At 52.1% G+C, this 17,786-nt stretch overlaps 1 protein-coding gene across 2 annotated transcripts in view; it reads left to right on the top strand.

Annotated features, from left to right (window-relative positions):
* The window catches only part of CRY2 (cryptochrome circadian regulator 2), a 33,488-nt gene extending 18,222 nt beyond the window's left edge, over nt 1-15,266 (top strand). Inside the window, exons 6-12 of one of the 2 annotated variants that reach the window (XM_077767442.1) lie at nt 649-789; nt 1,969-2,280; nt 2,510-2,661; nt 2,785-2,987; nt 3,308-3,400; nt 4,587-4,728; nt 13,006-15,266. In XM_077767442.1, coding sequence (XP_077623568.1) covers nt 649-789; nt 1,969-2,280; nt 2,510-2,661; nt 2,785-2,987; nt 3,308-3,400; nt 4,587-4,726 — 1,041 coding nt within the window. In that variant the 3' untranslated portion in view covers nt 4,727-4,728; nt 13,006-15,266. Of the gene's footprint in view, nt 1-648; nt 790-1,968; nt 2,281-2,509; nt 2,662-2,784; nt 2,988-3,307; nt 3,401-4,586; nt 4,729-5,003; nt 5,361-13,005 lie in introns of those variants that run through there. The other variant, XM_077767443.1, reaches the window with a different exon arrangement.
* The last annotated feature ends 2,520 nt before the right edge of the window (nt 15,267-17,786 follow it).

Below are 17,786 nucleotides of genomic sequence, written 5' to 3'. Positions count from 1 at the left end.
TTCTCTCCGTTTGTTTGCAAAGAAGTGAGATGATTTTCCCAATATTCTTGGAGTAGAAACTGGAGACAAAGATACAGAACATGCAAGAGAGGGAAGAGGGGAGGGCTCCAAAGCCAGGCAGAGAGGTCTTGGCCTTGGGCAGAGTCACCAGAGGGGGTAGGTATAGATGTAGGCGGGTTTGTGGATTTGGTGGCTAAAAGTTGAGGAGCTCTTCTCCATAGGGCTTCCATTTCCTTATCGTAAGGAAGGAAAGTCATCTGCTGAAGGGTGGCGGGGCAGTGTGGCGTAGGAGATCTAGAGAGGATGTAAAGTTTGTGAAACTTCTCATCAAGAAGAGAAAGAGGGTGCTCGGAGTGGAGGAAGAGAAAATAGTTCTGAGATGTAGATTGAATCTGGAGTCGGAAGCTCTGCCCCCCTCCCCCCCCACCCCTGTGTCTCTTACTGTCCCTGAAACCCCAGAAGAGTCACGTAACTCTTTGGGCTCTGCTGTTCATCCTCAGCAGGAGGTGCTGCCTCGGAGAATGGTTCGGATCAAACGGGAGACCACGTGTAAGAGTGAGCGGTGAAGTCAGGCTCTGTGCCGGCGCCTCAGGGTTTCTTCTCTAACATCCAGTCCTCTCCTTTCTTCGCCTTCCCTTCCCACTGCAGGCCTGGGTTGCCAACTATGAGAGACCCCGAATGAACGCCAACTCCCTGCTGGCCAGCCCCACGGGCCTCAGCCCCTACCTGCGCTTTGGCTGCCTCTCTTGCCGCCTCTTCTACTACCGCCTGTGGGACTTGTATAAAAAGGTGAGGGACAGGGGGGTGGGGGGGGGGAGCAGCAGGCCCTGCCCCCGGTCACAGCCAAGCAGACCGGGGCTTCTGAGCTACTCACACCCCTGGAAAGGGTCCCTTCCCTCTGGCCCTGGGGATGGGAGACTGGGTTGTGGATCCTGGAGGTGCTTGAGTTTGTATACAGTCCAGAGAAGGTCGGGAAGAGTCCATATGCAAGAGGTCGCAGAGTCCAGCGCGACCCAGACTGCTGATCTGAATAAAATCCGTGTTATCGAGTAGAACAGGTCAGGCAGAAAAGCTGACCTCGGGGTTTGACCCTTGAGGCAGCAGATGTGCCGACAGCAGGTCAACAGGGGCAGGCGCTCGGGCTGGGAGGCGGGGAGGGCAAGGCTGGAGCCAGTCCCAAGCTGAAGAGCACAGCAGCGCTCTTGTGGGGCTGTGTCCGGAGCGTTTAAAGGGTGGAGGTTGGGAGGGGGTGTCCACACGCAGCTGTTGCCTACCACTAACGAGGAAATGACCTGGAGGGCTGTGCCATGTGGACAGGAGGCATATGACCCTGTGGTCATGTGTGCACCCCCAGACGAAGGAGGGCAATACCTCCACCTCTCTGCATTCATCAGGGCATCCTTCTGTCTATTGTTTCACACCGCTTCCCTGTCCTTGCCAGTAGAAGAATTTTGTGGCATGGGGTGGCTTTGCCAGTTTGAAATCTTGTGATTTCAGAAAAGTCATTATTTGCTTGGAGGTCTGATCTTTTAATTCCCTCATAGCTCCAGATCCAGGCCATTGTGTATAACTTATTTAACCAACACCTAGACGGAGGATTTTTTATGCGTGCTGATGGGAAAACTGCCTTTGAGTCTAGAAAGTGGAGCCAAACAGGGACCCTTGAGGATAAGGATCATGGCCCAGGCCCGGGGAGTTTGGTTCCCGGTGTGGAGCCCCGTGGCGATACCCCTGCCCACTGCCTGACTCTGCAGCCGTTCTCACCGCACAGAGCAGTGGCACAGCCGGGCCTGGGCTTTCGGCCTGCGGGCACGCCGGACTGCTGCTGGGGCATGGTCCCTCCACATGTCTAGGGGGTTTGGAGCCACCACACTCTTGGCAGCTCCAGATTGCCTTGTGGGGGAGGCCCGAGTGACGTCTTGCTGAAAGCTGGGTGATATTTGCATCTGCATGCACCCCCAACCCCAGGTGAAGCGGAACAGCACGCCCCCACTCTCCCTGTTTGGGCAACTCCTGTGGCGAGAGTTCTTCTACACGGCGGCCACCAACAACCCCAGGTTTGACCGCATGGAGGGGAACCCCATCTGCATCCAGATCCCCTGGGACCGCAACCCCGAGGCCCTGGCCAAGTGGGCCGAGGGCAAGACAGGCTTTCCTTGGATTGATGCCATCATGACTCAGCTGAGGCAGGAGGGTTGGATCCACCATCTGGCTCGGCACGCCGTGGCCTGCTTCCTCACCCGCGGGGACCTCTGGGTCAGCTGGGAGAGCGGGGTCCGGGTGAGTGCTCTCTCGGGGGAAGCTGGCGTGGACCTTCTTGTCGGGCCCAGTGAGGGCAGCCCTCTCTGGTCCAGGGCGTGGGGTAGGATCCCCTCCAAATGCTCCCTGCTTTGCCCTCAGCAGAGGGCTTTGGCTCGCCTCCATGGGGAGATATGTGGTAACTTGAGGAGAACCTTGGCAGGAGGTCCCCAAGGAGGCTGATTGCCCCCCATCCCCCGCCCCCATCTAGGTGTTTGATGAGCTGCTCCTGGATGCGGATTTCAGCGTGAACGCGGGCAGCTGGATGTGGCTGTCCTGCAGCGCTTTCTTCCAACAGTTCTTTCACTGTTACTGCCCTGTGGGCTTTGGCCGCCGCACGGACCCCAGTGGAGACTACATCAGGTGAGGATGCGGTCCAGGCGCTCTGGCTTCCGGCTGCTGCGGCCCGCTCCTAGGATGGGTTCCCTGGGCCCTTTGAAGGAGAGCGCCAGTGTGCCGACCGGTCGTCCGATGTATGTGTTTCAGGCGATACCTGCCCATATTGAAAGGATTCCCTTCTCGATACATCTATGAGCCCTGGAATGCCCCAGAGTCCATTCAGAAGGCAGCCAAATGCATCATTGGTGTGGACTACCCTCGGCCCATCGTCAACCATGCTGAGACCAGCCGGCTCAACATTGAGCGAATGAAGCAGATTTATCAGCAGCTCTCTCGCTACCGCGGACTCTGTAAGGAGCCACTACTCCCACCAGCATCCCCTAGCTCGCTAGGGGCAGGACAGCACTGCGGGCTCCTAGGGGATTTCCAGATACTTGCAAAGGGAGACCGAGTGCTGTCTTCTGAGCTGTTAAGTTGACCTGAGGGCCCAGGGCACTGCGGGCCGGGCTGGATGGGGCCTCTATTCATTGTGGCCAGTGGGAAGAGATGGAGCCTTAGTGTCATGGCCCAGCACACTGTTTCCCGCCACCTCATCTTGTTTTCAACTGCCCCGTGGGCCTCGGGAGTCCTGCGAGGTTACATTCTGATTGCTCCCCTGCCTCTCTCCCAGGTCTGCTGGCTTCTGTCCCTTCCTGTGTGGAAGACCTCAGCAACCCGGTGGCAGAGCCCAGCTCGAGCCAGACGGGGAGCATGAGTGGTGCAGGTGAGTAGCAGCTGGCCTCCTGTGGCCTGTGTCCCCGGAGGACACTGCAGAACTACCGCCACTTCAGTGACTGAGGGCTGAGGACAGAGGCTGGAATGAATCTGTGCCCCTTATAGACAGTAGTCCTCCTGGCGGAGACAGATAGTAAAGGCACCGAGTAAGATCATTCAGATAACAAGTGCTTTTGGAGAAAATAAAATTGAATGACCTGAGAAGAGAGGGGCTGGGGAAGGGGGGGGGTTCCTTCAGGCTCTTTAGACAGAGTTAGGGGACCCCTTTCTGAGCAGAACCCTGGGAACAGGCAGAGCCAGGCTTTCCAAGAACTGGGGGAAGAACATTCCAGGCAAAGGGAATAGCAGGGAAAGACCCAGAGATGAACGAGCTTAGCTCATTGAAGGCACAGAGGAAGGGAAGCCGGTGCTGCTGGCGTACCCCGAGGGGGGAGCTTGAATGAGATGGGGACCAGGTGTGGCAGGAGTGGTGTCACCTGGGACTGCCCCCCTGAGGAGGAGTGGGATTCTGTCATCAGTGCACTGAGGAGGCACTGACAGCAGGGTGAAGGTGTGTGACCTCATCTATGTATTCTAAGCTCCCTGTGCCTGCTGTGTGGAGGGGACAGTGTGGGCAGGCTGAGGACAGGGAGGCTAGAAAGGGGGCAGCTGTGGTGGTCCAGGCAGGAGGTGGCATTACAGTCCGGTGGTGGCAGGAAAGAGAGGTCAGTTGGTCTTGCCGAATTCTTCACCTCCTCCCGTCAGCTCTGGGGTAACTGTTGGTAAGAGGAGACCAGCAAGAACCCAGGGCTTTTCTAGTTTGCCCAGCTGGGCTGGCTCTGCAGACGCGGACTCTGCTCATGCCTGCTTCGGGAGGCTGGCCTGGCGTCTCGGAGGGACTGCCTGACCTTCAGAGCAAGGGCAGCAGACACGCCAGATCAGTCTCTGGCCTGGAGCCCACGGGATTTGGGGCCCACAAGCTGTCCCTGCCGCCAGCAGGCCTGGTCATGCTCTCCCTAGACATTTCCAGGCAAGGTTACAGCTAAGAGGAAGGCCGAGGGGCAGGCCTGAGGAGCAACCTGCAGGCATGGCTTTGATGCAGGCTCCCTGCACCTTAAAAAGCGGCCGTTGCATGGTTTTGGGTCATCGTGGCTTCACGCACGGTCTTTGTGACATGTTGACTGGTTTCTCTGCAGGCCCAAGGCCACTGGCTGGTGGCCCCGCGTCCCCTAAACGCAAGCTGGAAGCAGCCGAGGAGCCCCCCGGTGAAGAGCTGAGCAAACGGGCGAGGGTGGCAGCGCTGCCCACCCCAGAGCTGCCAAGCAGGGGCGTCTGAGAGTAAGTGACCGCTTAGACTCAGCTTCGGGAAGGAGGGCGGGAGGCGGGGCGTGGGTCTGCAAGGCTCCTGGCTTCCAGCGGGAGGTTAAAGCCCAGCAAGCCACATTAACACCTGATGGGGATTGCATGATTCGATTTAGGACTTCAGCTCTAAATTTCTGTCATTCTGACTTCTGTACCTTTTATATTTTAAAAAGAAATTTAAAAGTAAAGCCTTTTTCTTTCTTTACCAGCTAAGAAAAAAGTTTTTTTTTCACTCTTTCTACCCATCAAAGTGAGTCGAATCCCACAAAAAGAAAGCAGAGACCTGGAGATGAAGCTGTAGGACAAGTGGCCCCATGGCAGGCTCTGAGGACGCTCCCTGGCCTTCTGCCCTCGTGGACAGGCTGTGTCCCGGAGGCAGGCCAGTGGAGGGCAGCACTGACCTTGAGAAGACAGGCGATGGCTGTGCACTGCTCGCTAGGCCCAGCCCCGCCTGAGGCCTGGGACACCTGAGGCCTGGGACAGCCCGGCTGCCCATGGTCTCTGCCTCTTGAAGCACTCCTCTGTTCTCCCTTCCCCCTGGCCCTGGCTCTGCACTTCCCTGTCAGCACTCGGCTTTCTTGGAAGCCCCCTGAATGTCATTAAAAAAATAAATTTGGCTCCCTCCCCAGAGCAGGAAGGACTGTATGCCTTTCTTGGGGAGATAGAAGTTACTTTTCTCTTTGAGTCATCATCCCAAGCTGTTCTCTCTATACCCTGTCTGCGTCATTAGATTGGAGAGGGTGTTTTTTTCTCTATGGGACCAATGGATTCTTTTTCCAAACCCTTCCATTTCGGGGCCAGGTGGGGCCATCTCATTGGAGCGGCTAGGCTTGAGTGCTGGGTGAGATGACGATTGTTTGATGCTTGTGCCCTTTACCCTCTGAAGCTCTTTGTCAGAGACATTGCTGATAGATTTGTGCTGGCTTGTTCTAGAAGAGCCGTCAGCCTTAGATACTACTCTCTTAGTTATCTCTTAGCTCTTTGATACTAAGCAAAGTTCATTCTGCCTTACAAATCTGGACCTTGCCAGGCCGTTACTCCTGACTTTCAGGTGAGAAGATCAAAGAATAGAGAGGTTAAATGTCTGGGTCAAGGTTGCTCAGTACGCTAATGGCATCTCAATTCAGCATGAAATTATTGCCAGCAGGTATGTGAGGTAGGGGAGTATACACATATGTGTTATGATGCCCATCCACAAGCTTTTAACAGTCTGCCTAGAAAAAGAAGGCAGATAACTTATAATTCCTAGACAGAGGATTTCTTCGCCCAAAGCAAGAAAGAAGAGGAGTGGCAAAGACCTCTGTGCTCATTCATCAGGAAACACACCCCCAGTGAACAGTTTGCCAGACACTATTGTGGGCATCAGGGGACTGGGACACGCTGAGCGAGACTGACAAAGGCCTCCTCTTGGGTGCCTCGTGGTGGGAGGAGACAGACAGTAAACAAATAGATATAGTCAAGAGGCTCGAAGTGTTACGAAGAAAAAATAAAGTTGGTAAGAAGATAGAAAGTAAAGGCTGGCCCACAGTCAGGGGTTGCAATTTTAATATTGGAGGGGAAAAAAAAAAGATTGGGAGGGGATGCCTCTCTTCTTTTTTATCAAGAAAATAAAATCTATCCTAGAATACTTCTCCCCCAGCTTTTCACGTTGGTCTCGTGAGCCCATACTGAGTCACAGGGCCGCTTCCAGTGTTGGAAGTAGGGATCCAGGTTGTCAGGATTGGTTTAGACCATTGGTTTTCTGACTTGAGGGAGCAATAGGATTCCCCTGGAGGATTTGTGAAACCGCAGAACCCCCCCCCCAGCTTCTGATCTGTAGGTCTGGGGTGGGGCCCGAGAATTTGCAGCTCTAACAAGTTCCCAGTAGCCGCCACTGCTGCTTTTCTGGGACTGTGTTTTGAGAATCACCAACTTAGACGCATCATGATCTGTTGCTATGCCAGGCCTGTGACCCACTGAACCAAACCTAGGTTTTGGTAGCGAGGAAGTGTGGATACTCCTGGACGACTGCCGGTGCCTAGTTGGTGTACAAGGCAGTTAGCCCAGTGCCTGGCTCGTAAGTAGCTAGTAAACGGTAGATCCTATTCTAGGTATGGCTGTCATTGTTGTTCTAAGAAGAACATAAGGCTGCTGTTGGGTTGGGTCCTGAAAGGTCGTAAACGTAGACAGGTGAGCCCTTCGTGTCTCTGGACACTAAGCATTTTGAAACAGGAGAGTGAACTGATCAAACAGGTGTTTTTGGAAGGCATCGGGCTGGGGCCTGCAGGGGAGATGGCGGGGGAGCCAGCTGAGAGGCGACAGCAGTGACTCCAAGTGAAAACATTACAAGGGAGCAGAGGTCAGCCTGTCTCTGGCCTTGCCACCCAGGAGATTATCCTTCAGCCTATTGGGATCTTAAGGACAGATTCTCAAGATTTGCTCTGCCCTTCATCATGGCTAGTTGTTTGGAAGTGGGGGGCCAGGAGGTCAGAGGACAAGACAGACTGGGGGAAGAATGCACGTGTTCTTTGGAAACCCCGAGAGAGGAGAGTATACTTGTGTTTCGCTGTATTTGCTGGTGGTAGTGTCTGGCCCTCAAGACGTTCAGCATCCTTAATCTGTAAAACAGCGATAATAGCACCTTGTCACCTGCCCTGCCAATCAAGCATGCACGTTAGGGAAAGAAATGAAAACCCGTATGTGCAAAGCCTCTGAACAAGGTCAAATGCACTATGGAGATGAAATCACTTTACCATCTTGTACATGCTTCTCAGGGTGTTTTGAACTGTGTTATTGTTACTCCAGCCAGAGGCAGTCCATTGGGTTAAGTGGAGCGCAGAGCTGTGGCCATGTGGCCTAAGTTGACACAGTACCAGTGGGAGACTTACCCTTGTCCCCTCTTCTCTTGGTCAGTTTTAGTTGTGTGACTTGGGGCAGGGTGCTTAGCCTTTCTGAGACTGTGGGGTGTGACTGATCATTCTTTACCAGCCTGAAGACTGCATCCTGAATCTTTTGAGGCCCCATTTAGCTCTGAGCCCTGTGGTTTTGTGATTCCATTATTTCTAGTGCGTCAGACCTGTGGCAGTTCACAGGGCAGACAACGATTTACGGTGTAAAACATGCCTTGATATCAGTAGGCTTCATGCTTACCTAAAGCCCACGCCAGTGTCTATTCTGCATTTGGTTTTATTGTACAATGTCCACTAAACTGAAAAATAAGCCAGTCCCCAAATAGCTATCATTTCAGAGGCTTCCCTGTAATCCCCGAAGCTGCTGACTGCTCAGGATTCCATTAGCCTCGAATTGTGTACAGACTTTTCTTATTGGTCCAATTGTTCTGTCATGGGGCGGCAGTGCACGTGATCCATTTGCCCATCGCATGGTACACAGTGATCTGTTCAGAGATGCCCCGTTGAATTCAGAAGTGTCCGGGCCAAGGGTCACCACTTCCCCTCCCCTGCCCACAGTTCACCAAGCTTGGTCAGCCCTGGGGCTTCACTGCAGAAAACCTGACCTCTGGACTCTCTTCCTTGTCGCTTTGGCACTTCTTTAGTTGTGTGTCCCTCCTTATGTGAAACAGCGTACGCGAAAGGCAGCGGTGGTCTAAACTGCTACACAGTGGGCGTGAGCACAGTGTGGTAGTCGGGCATTCCACTCAGACCAGTGTCTGCGTTGCCATCCTGCGCTCACTGCCTGGGAGCCTTCGCCCGAGTTGCCTCCCCTCTCCACTCCTCACTTCCTGACCTGGAAATGAGAAGTTGGGAACCCCGTGTCCCTTTGCGCTTTCCCATCCAAGTTGCCATTGACTGATCGACACACCCTCCCCTTGGCTGCAGGATTTGTTTGTATGGTGCAGGAAGGGAAAGGGTGTCACGGACATGAGGAGTGAGACAGAGCTGAGAGCCCTGCTTCGTAGCCCATCTCAGCCCAGCCAAGCCCAGCTGTGCCTCTCTTCTTCCTTCTTTCTAACTTGGGAGCTGGTGGCAAATCCTCTGCCTCTTTCAGGCCCCTGGGCACTGAGACCTGGTTGCAGGCTCCAAGCAGAGTTTCCGCCAACCTTGAGCTGTTGTGGCCTCCTCTGCTGATGTAAGCTTCTGCGTGCACATCATCCACATGCCCCTTCTGGGCTGGGATCAGGGGAAGGAAGGGTAGACTCACAGACTTGGGTTTCTTGTTAGCATCCGGTTCACAGGTAGCCTGGGGGCAAGTCGAACACTGGGTGCCCTGAGGGAGCCTGTCATTAACTTACTTTGTGTTCAGCTGCTCCTTCTGTGTTTCTTATATTTAGTGACAGGTTGAAAGAGTCAGACAATTGAGAGATTGATTTTTCAGTGCGTGTTTTATGAGTTGATTTTTCCCTGGGTGCCTCCCCTCAGCTGTTCTTCCCTTTCTTTTAATGCTGCTGTCATCATTTTCTTGCAAGGCCTCCTTTGATTTCCCCAGTCCACTTTTTTCTGCAGACCTATGCCCTGGCTTGGGAACAAGAGCACAGGGACTATTACCCAGTCACCTGCCATCTCCCTTCCTGAGCCTGCCCCATGGCAGCATCATCCATGTCAACATAGGTCCGAAGTGTTAGCATTACAGCCACCTGACTGCTTATATTTTAAATTTAGGCATTGGTTCTTTTTGTTGTGGCTTTTCTTTGGAAAACGTTTAATTGTAATGCAAAACACTTGAGCTGACAGATACATTGCTCGGATTTTAGATGTGCAGGCGACAGGTCATGTCTTACGCCGTCATAGTGGACTGGAATACCCACTCATTACCAGTGTACACCAGATGGAAATAGGAAATAACACATTCTCTTGCTTATTGTACTTTAAAGTATGTGAGATTTATTATAAGCCTAATTCTAATTCCGTGAATGCCATCAACAGATTGTGTGATGGGTCATTGTCACTGTGGGGTGTAAAGCAATTATTAAGAAGGTTGACAGGCAAAGCATATTAGAAAGTAATCTTATAAATTTGATTAAAGATACTAGCAAAGTCACCTTAATTCCAAAATAATGTTTTCTATACATACGGTGACGTGGTAAGTCTTAGGTCAACCCCTAAGAAAACATAATGAAGATAAGCAGCTAAAAAACAAAGAGAGAAAAAGAATTTTGGTACTTTGCAATGAAGAGACGGTTTAAGCATTTAAATTAAACCTGTCACTGAAAAGGGCATTTTTTTTAAAGCTTTATTTATTTTAAAAGAGAGAGTACAAGCAAGGGAGGGGTAGAGAGAGGGAGAAAGAAAACCTCAAGCAGCGCTGGGCTCGAACTCATGAACTGTGAGATCATGACCTGCGCTGAAATCAAGAGTAAGACACTTAACCAACTGAGCCAGCCAGGCGCCCGAAAAGGGCTTTTTTTTTAACCAAAAGCAGGTCAATGCTGTTAGCAAGTACATGGATCTATTCATTATTCAGGTGATCTCAGGAGTGAAGACAGGGCTCTTGTCTCCTCTTCCAGAAAGCCCCCATAGACCCCGGACAACCACCGTGGAGTGCCGTTGCCACCGAAGTGAGTGCATGTCTCCTCCCTGTGGGGTTAAGATGGAGAGGGAGCCTGGAAATCTTCAGTCCCAATATCCTCTGGGCCACTCACTCGTCTTCTGTCGCTAAGCCCTAGCTCTATAAGCAACAACCATAAGTACTTAGAGACAAGTTTGCCAGAAGCTGTGAAGATCACTGGTTACAATTAAGCAATTTGCTTACACAATTAGGCTGCCAGGTGTTTGATCAGAGAATCTGGAAAAGAGGATTTCTTTCTCCCTAGTTACAAAGATTTCATTGCTTCAAACTCTAGATCAGTCCTGTCAGATATACAATGCATCCCACACATATAATTTTAAATTTCTAGTAACCACATTAAAAAGTAAAAAGAAAGATGTGAAATTAGTTTATTAATATATTTTTTCCGACCGAATGAAAGCATTGGTTCTTAAACCCTTTGTGGGTTATCCATGTTTTGGAGAGTCTGATAAAGGATGGATCCTCCCAGAAAGTGGTAGCTATTCATACACACAGAAAAATGTGCATAGAACTTCAGGGTCCTCAGTGGCTGCCCCTTAAGCCTGTCCTTGGACCAGTAAAGAGGCCATGAACCCCAGAGTAAGAGCCCATGTTCTAAGGAATCTTTATGCACTCTTTATCCTCTCCCATCCCTAACTAAGGATGGAGAAAACAAGATAAAAAGAGGTATTGGGTAAGAGGATCTGTTGTGGTACACTCTCCACTCCATTCAAGAAAAATCCCAAATTTTTCACTTTCAGAAGAAAAGCCAAATCTGGCCTCACAGGGGCCACAGAGAGGCCTGTGTGTGAGATATGTGTCACGGTGTATTTCAATTGGCATATATTACTTTAGAAATGAATATATTTATTTATAGGAAAAATATGGCTAGGTTTGGTACAAGCTTAAAGGAAAAAATTATTGAAAATAATATATATTTTGAGGAATGAGGCCCTCAGGGTGCCTGGGTGGCCCAGTCAGTTAGGTGTCTCACTCTTGATTTTAGCTCAGGTCATGAGCTCATCTACATTGGGCTCCTGTGCTGACAGTGCAGAGCCTGCTTGGGATTCTCTCTGCGTCTCTCTCTGCCCGTTCCCTGCTAACACTCATGTGCATGCTCGTGCTCTCTCTCTCTCAAAAAATAAATAAATAAAACTTTAAAAAAGAAAGAGAGGGGGACCTGGGTGGCTGAGTCAGTTAGGTGTCTGACTTCAGCTCAGGTCATGATCTCATGGTCCGTGGGTTTGAGCCCCGCATTGGGCTCTGTGCTGACATCTAGTTCAGAGCTTGGAGCCTGCCTCAGATTCTGTGTCTCCCTCTCTCTCTGATCCTCCCCTGCTCATGCTGTCTCTCTCTCTGTGTCTCTCTCTCTCTCTCTCAAAAATAAATAAAACATTTAAAAAATAAATAAATAAAAAAGAGAGTGGGGCATTCAGTACTGACTCAGGTGCCCACTTGTACACTTGCTCTTTATGTTATCCAACTTCCAGATAACTTCTCATCATCTGGATAAAATTTTCAGATTCAACGTTTGTCTTAAAAAGGTTGCATATGTCAGAAGACTGATTCTGAATCTTTGACTCTAGCATCTTTGACTCTTCAGAGCATTTTCCCTCTTCTGTTAAATTCTGTTAAATTCTAAACTTCCATTTATATTGCTCAGATGCATGTTAACCTTCATGCCGCCATGTTGAATGTCTTCTTATACTCTCTAAAAGTCTTGATGGGCAATACTACAACATAGACATTAATTAATGGTAAAAATACAAGTGTCAGCATCAGACCTGGGTTTCCTGGTTTGGCTCTGCCACTTTTGATGCTGTCGTCCTAGGCAGTGTATTCTCTCTACCTTCTGTTTTCTCATTCGTGAAAATGGAGGCCATATCTTCAGGAATAACAGGATCATGGGGAGCCTGGGTGGCTCAGCCGGTTGAGCCTCCGGCTTTGGCTCTGACAGCACAGAGCCCAATGTGGGGCTTGAACCCATGAACCATGAGATCATGACCTGAGCCAGAGTTGGACGCTCAACCCACTGAGCCACACAGGTGCCCCTAAACTGTACAGACTGTTAGTGGAACCCTGACATGTGTCTGTACATTCTCAGGCACACTAGACCCATTTAAACAGGCAGCCCAGCATGAAGATGGGCTTACCCTCTCCTCTGTCATCAGGCATGAGTCCCTTTCTTCTCTCTGCCCCAGATTTGGGATGTCATAAATATTTAAAATGACTCTTCCTTGTGTCTCTGCACCACCTCCCTCCCCCCCAACTTCTAGCACATTGCCGGGGTTCTTTTATCTATATGTGGAAATTTGTTCACCAGCTGATTCTAAACTCAGTCTTTGCCTTCATCTTCAAATTACTGGCCCCAGCTGGCTTCTCTTCCAGCCATATTTTTTTCTGAAGATCTCTGGCAGCAGCCACTGTGCCTTGATGTGAAAACTGCCCGTGTCCTATCAGAGCAGGTGTCATCCAAGGCCTCAAGTGAGTCCCACAGGGCCTTCTCCTCCTCCTCTCCTGCCCTGAGCCAAGGAGGCCCAGAGGGTCTACAGGGGAGAGCTTGTCCTGTGTGTCGCTGCCTCAGAGGGACAGTGTGCAGGCACCTGGTGGCATCGCAGCAACAGCCTTGTCCCAAGGCCTGTGCTGTTCACTCTAGGCTCTTCTCAGTTCATGGTCGGAGTGTCCCCAGAGAAGCAGACAGAGGAGTGTGTGTCTCTGGGCAACTAAGCAGCCTCCTAAATGCTCCTTTTTGCACTTGCTTTTCTCTTTCAGCTGCAACGCTGGAGCTCTACGAGTGAAGCCTGGGTGCCCAAGCAGCCGCCGTGCAGCAGAGCGCAGCCTGCAGAAAAGCTGACCACCGATAGAGACTGAGCGAACGAGTGTGCATGTGTGTACGCGTGCGTGGAGGAAGGAGTGGTGTGCCTGTTTGCGTGTGCGTGCATCTGTTTACACTCTTGTGATTCTGAACGCCGACGGGGCTGGAGGAATACCTGTAGCAGCTTCAGCTCAGCCTCCAGACACCAGGCTAGAGGTCATGGCAGTGACCTCCTGCCCAACCTGTCCCTGTGAGCCAGCTGCTTGTCTGAATAGGAGAGTAGTAGGGATTCCTAGCTGGGATTCTGGCCTCTGCCCCACCTCCCACCCCGACCCTGAGCCCTTCCTTCCTCTCTCGTCACATCAGACTGAGGAGCGGGAGGACAGTATTGCTGGCTCTTGTCCAGAGCGTGATTCTAGAAGCAGCCAGGGCCCTGCAGATTTCCTGCTTTGTGACCCTGGAGAGTGGGCAGGCTGGAGGGGACAGCTGCTGTCCAGACTGGCCTGGCCTCTTTCTTATTTAAGATTTCCTGCCACTGGCACCTCCAGACCCTCCTTGGGCATCTGGGACTGAGTGTGAGGCTGTGAATAGATCTGAAGAGTTGACGTCATCAGGGGGAGGTACAGCCGGACACCTGACTGGTGTGCCATATACACGGTAGACGGTCACCTAAAAAGTGCGTCTGCCTTTCTAGGGCTGAGCACCCGAGGCTAGGAATGGAATCCCAGCTTTTACTCCTCTTTCCTCAGAAGCTGAGAGCCTGAGTGCTGACTGTGGAGTCCTGCTTCCACCAGGCGGAAGCCGGGTTCCTGGTGGTAGAAGGCCCCTGGCTCCCCTGGCTGTACCGCAGTGCTGCCGTTGAAGTCAGCTGACAGCCAGGAGAGCCAGTCTGTCCTGTGGTCTCTAGGCTTCTGGGGCCTGCCTGCAGCTGTTCAGCATCCAGGCCTCTGCGTCAGCCTTCCCAGGAGCTGGATGCCAAGGACCCAGGCAGGTAGACTCAGGTGGGAACTGCCAGGGACAGTTGGGAAATGTCCAGGTAGAGACCCCACCCGGCACACCAACCCTTCCAGAAGCAGCAGGTGGGAGGTTTGACCCAGAGAAGCCAAGGCCTTGCATTCCAGAGTGGCCTGGCCTCCTGCCTCAATCCTCCCACTGTTGAAGGCCTGTGTTGAGAAAGACATAATGAAAAGGACTTGTGTGGTCAGCTAGAGCAAGTCTTCCTTCCACCCTGTGGCCTGCACTTGAGCCACAAAGTGTGTGTGTGAGAGAGTGTGTATGTGTGTGTGTGTGTGTATACAGGTGTGAGCATAACTGAGAGGCTGATTCCTCTGTGGATTTTTGTCCCCACTTGTAACATTAAGCTAGCCTCTGGGCCTTTTCCTCTCTACCTCCCCTGTGACCTTTCCTAGCCTCATAGCTGTTAACTCCCTTGGGCCTAGCCCTGTCCCTCCTCTGTCCTCGGACCAGAACCCTGGGGTCAGGCCTCTGTCGCCTACAGTTGTCCGGCACGTTGACAGGCTTCTTCCTGAGATGTCCTCAGGTTTTCTCAGCCAGAGAGCTGCCTTTAGAGTCCAACTGTTATATGTATGTCACTCTCATCACAAATGTCCCATAATCCTGTGGGGGAAGCAAGGCACAGGCGATGGTGTATACCCACAGCATTGGGCTGGGGTCTTCTCTGTTCCCCAGCCCCAACCAGGAGGAAAGGGAAGTAGGGGCTGTTGCCCGAAGGAGAGTAGAGCGAGCCTTGGAAGGCTGTTTTGAGAACTGGAGAAGACCGGAGTCAGCATGTATTTAGCAGCACATTCAAATATCAGGATGATTCCCTTTCCCTGCCTGTTAGATGATGGCTCTGCTCCCTGAGGTACAAGTTGGCAGGACCACTTCCCCTACTTCACCATCCGTGGCAAGCTGGCCCACTCCCAGCGGAATAGAGCGGTCCGCTCCTGGAGCTGGGAGGGTCAGGGTGAGGAGAGGGTGCATCTGGTGGCCCCGAGCTCCATGATGGCTTCATGCCTTTCCTCTTCTGGCCTAGGTGTTCCCCGGGCTGCCACAGCGTATTGCCCCAAATCCTGATCCAAGGGCCAGCATGGGGAAGAGATGGTCGCAGGCAAAATGCACTTTATACAGAGATTTTCTTCTTACTGAGAAGGTGTGTTTCTCCCACATTTTGTGAATATTCACTTGTTTCATAAATGTCTGATCCTGTCTGAGCAAAGCTGTGTTTGTTGTCAGTCTTGTGGGAGATCTGGTAACCAGGAATCCGTAAGGCTGAGCCTGAATGAAGCCTTATGCCCCACCATCTTGGTTGTGCTGGAACCAGGGGCTTCTCACCCCGCCTGAGACTTGGCAAGAGGGAGAGGGAGGGATGGGTAGAGATGGAGGAAGTGGGAGGGCCCCTAGGTGAGCCCGCGGCAGTTTCACAGCTCGGCCAGAGTTGGGGGCTCTAGTTGTACACCTAGAAGGGTACAGAGCACCCAGGCCCAGGATGGTATCCTGCAGTGACTCAGCCTCTTGGCCCACCTATCCCCCCCGGGGCTGAGGATCAGTCAGTCCCTGGCAGGGCTCTCCAGGCCCTCAGTCCATCCTTTATCTTGACTCAGCCACTCAAGCACTGTGTGGTGTGGAGGAGGTGCAAGCAGCAAGCACTCTGACTCTAGCTAGGTGGTCAGTATCTGCCCACAGCCAAGCCCAGGGTCTGGATGCTGGCTTTTGCCTCATGCCATCTGGCCAGAGAGCGGCCCCTCTCTGCAGTGTATGTGGGCTTTCCTATGATGAGTTCTAGCCTTGGATCACTGGAAGAGTTTTGTTAGCCCACACCACACCCCAGCTTCTTGTGGGCAGGGGCTCACGCAGGGCCCAAGAATACACAGCTGTCGTGCACAGGGTGAGGAAGGGGGAAAGGGCAGGAGCTTGGCCCTGGGTTTCATCTCCTTCTTAAATGTGCTTTGAAACTCCTTCCCACCAAGACCTGGACCTGTCCTTCCCTCTCTCCTGTCTCCTGTCTTCTCTCTACTGTCTTTGGCTTGGCCTCAGGAGCTAAGATACCTTTGTTCTTGAGCAAAAGATTCTGGAAAATGGAGTTGTCTTACACATGCACCCTCCTGACCCAAGGATGCTCTTAGTTGAGACAAGCACACACTCTCAAGCAACAGTTACTAGCCGTTATAGTATGACTGCTTTCCTGGGAGCAAGAGCCAGGCATCTGATCAGCAGGTGGTTGCTGTTTGGTCCTAGTGAAAGGAGGCTGAGCCACAATAGCAGGAAAGGTAAAGTGGCCACTGCTCTGGGCCCCCAGGCAGGGAGAAGACCTTTGGCACTAGGTAACAGGATGTTCTCGGTGCTGGAGGGGGAGTTGTTTCCTGCAGAGCTTCTTTCCGGGTGCTACATTAAAGGAAAAGGGGCGGCATGACCAGTTGGCCGTCCAGATTTGCAAATAGGACCCCACAAGCTGTGAAATAGTTTGCTCTGCCCCTTCTTCAAAGAGAGGTAAGGGCGGGTAGAGGATAGGGCCTCTGCAGTTCTCAGGGGACCAGAGAAACCAGTGAGGTTTGGTCAGAGGCTCTATGGCCTACCAAAGTGGGGCCCCTCGACTTGGCCAGCAGCTTGAGTGTCCAGCAGTCTGTGCTCTGTAAAATAACTCACAGTCTTAGGCTTCTTATGGGAGAGACAGGAGGGAGCCATGGCCCAAAGTTAGCAGGGGTAAAGGTGCTGGAGGAAACAGAAAAACCATGAGAAGAATCCCAAGAAGTCAATTATGGCAGCAGGTGGGAAGGCCAGCTCCTAGTCTTAGAATGTGAGAAGCCAGGGACACCTGGATGGCTGTCAGTTGAGTGTTTGACTCTCAGTCTCAGCTTAGATCTTGATGTAAAGGTCGTGAGTTCAAGCCCTGCACTGGGCTCCATGCTAGGCGAGCCTGCTTAAAATAAAAATAAAAATAAAGAATGTGAGAAGCCAGCTATGATGTGCAAAAGAGAGGTGTTCTGCAGGAAATGAAATTGAGATGCCAAGTGAGAAGGGGAGACATCTGAGAAAGTCCTGATGTGAGGGAGGAGAAACAGAACACCCAAGAGGAAAAGTTCAGCTCACCATCAATAGCTGTTTGGGACTACAGGGGGGCTTGAGTCAATCTTTAGAGAGAAGACCCTCTAGGGAGAGTCCACGAGAGGGTCTCCTCAACGTAAGGGGACAGGGTTAGGTAAGACCTGGATCCTAGCGAAGAGGTGGGGTGTTCCCTGCCTCTGGTGACAACATATTTGTATTACTTTTCATCCTCGAAACCACCATGAGAGGGACCATTATTGTCCCCATTTCACAGATGAGAAAACCAAACTTAGGACTGTGAAGGCACTAATGCAAGGCCACACCACCTGTGATGGCTGTGACTTCATACCATCTGACTCCAAACCTTCCTTGCTCTAGGAGCCCACATCCGACACCATCTCACCATTCTGTGTCTTCCTCCACGGCCCTCTTTTCCCGTCTGCCTTCTTTGTCTGCTGCTGGGGACCAACTAGGGCCCTGGGGACCAGGGTCCCGCCATTAGTTCCCTGATACCGGAGCGCTAGAGCCACCCAAGGGGCAGAGCCCGCAGGGGCACGAAGACTTTGCGGGAGGGGGAAGAGGGCAGAGGAGAGGAGTTGTGGGACTCGGCGCGACTGGGCCGAGCCCAGGGACCACGGTGACCGCGACTTCAGCACCTCGGAGAGCGCCGGAGGGGCGGGGCCGGGGGCGGGGC

This window comes from Crocuta crocuta, unplaced genomic scaffold (genome assembly GCF_008692635.1).
Source record: "Crocuta crocuta isolate KB4526 unplaced genomic scaffold, BGI_CrCroc_1.0 scaffold330, whole genome shotgun sequence".
Lineage (NCBI taxonomy): Eukaryota > Metazoa > Chordata > Mammalia > Carnivora > Hyaenidae > Crocuta > Crocuta crocuta.
This window is presented reverse-complemented; position numbering and strand designations above follow the sequence as displayed.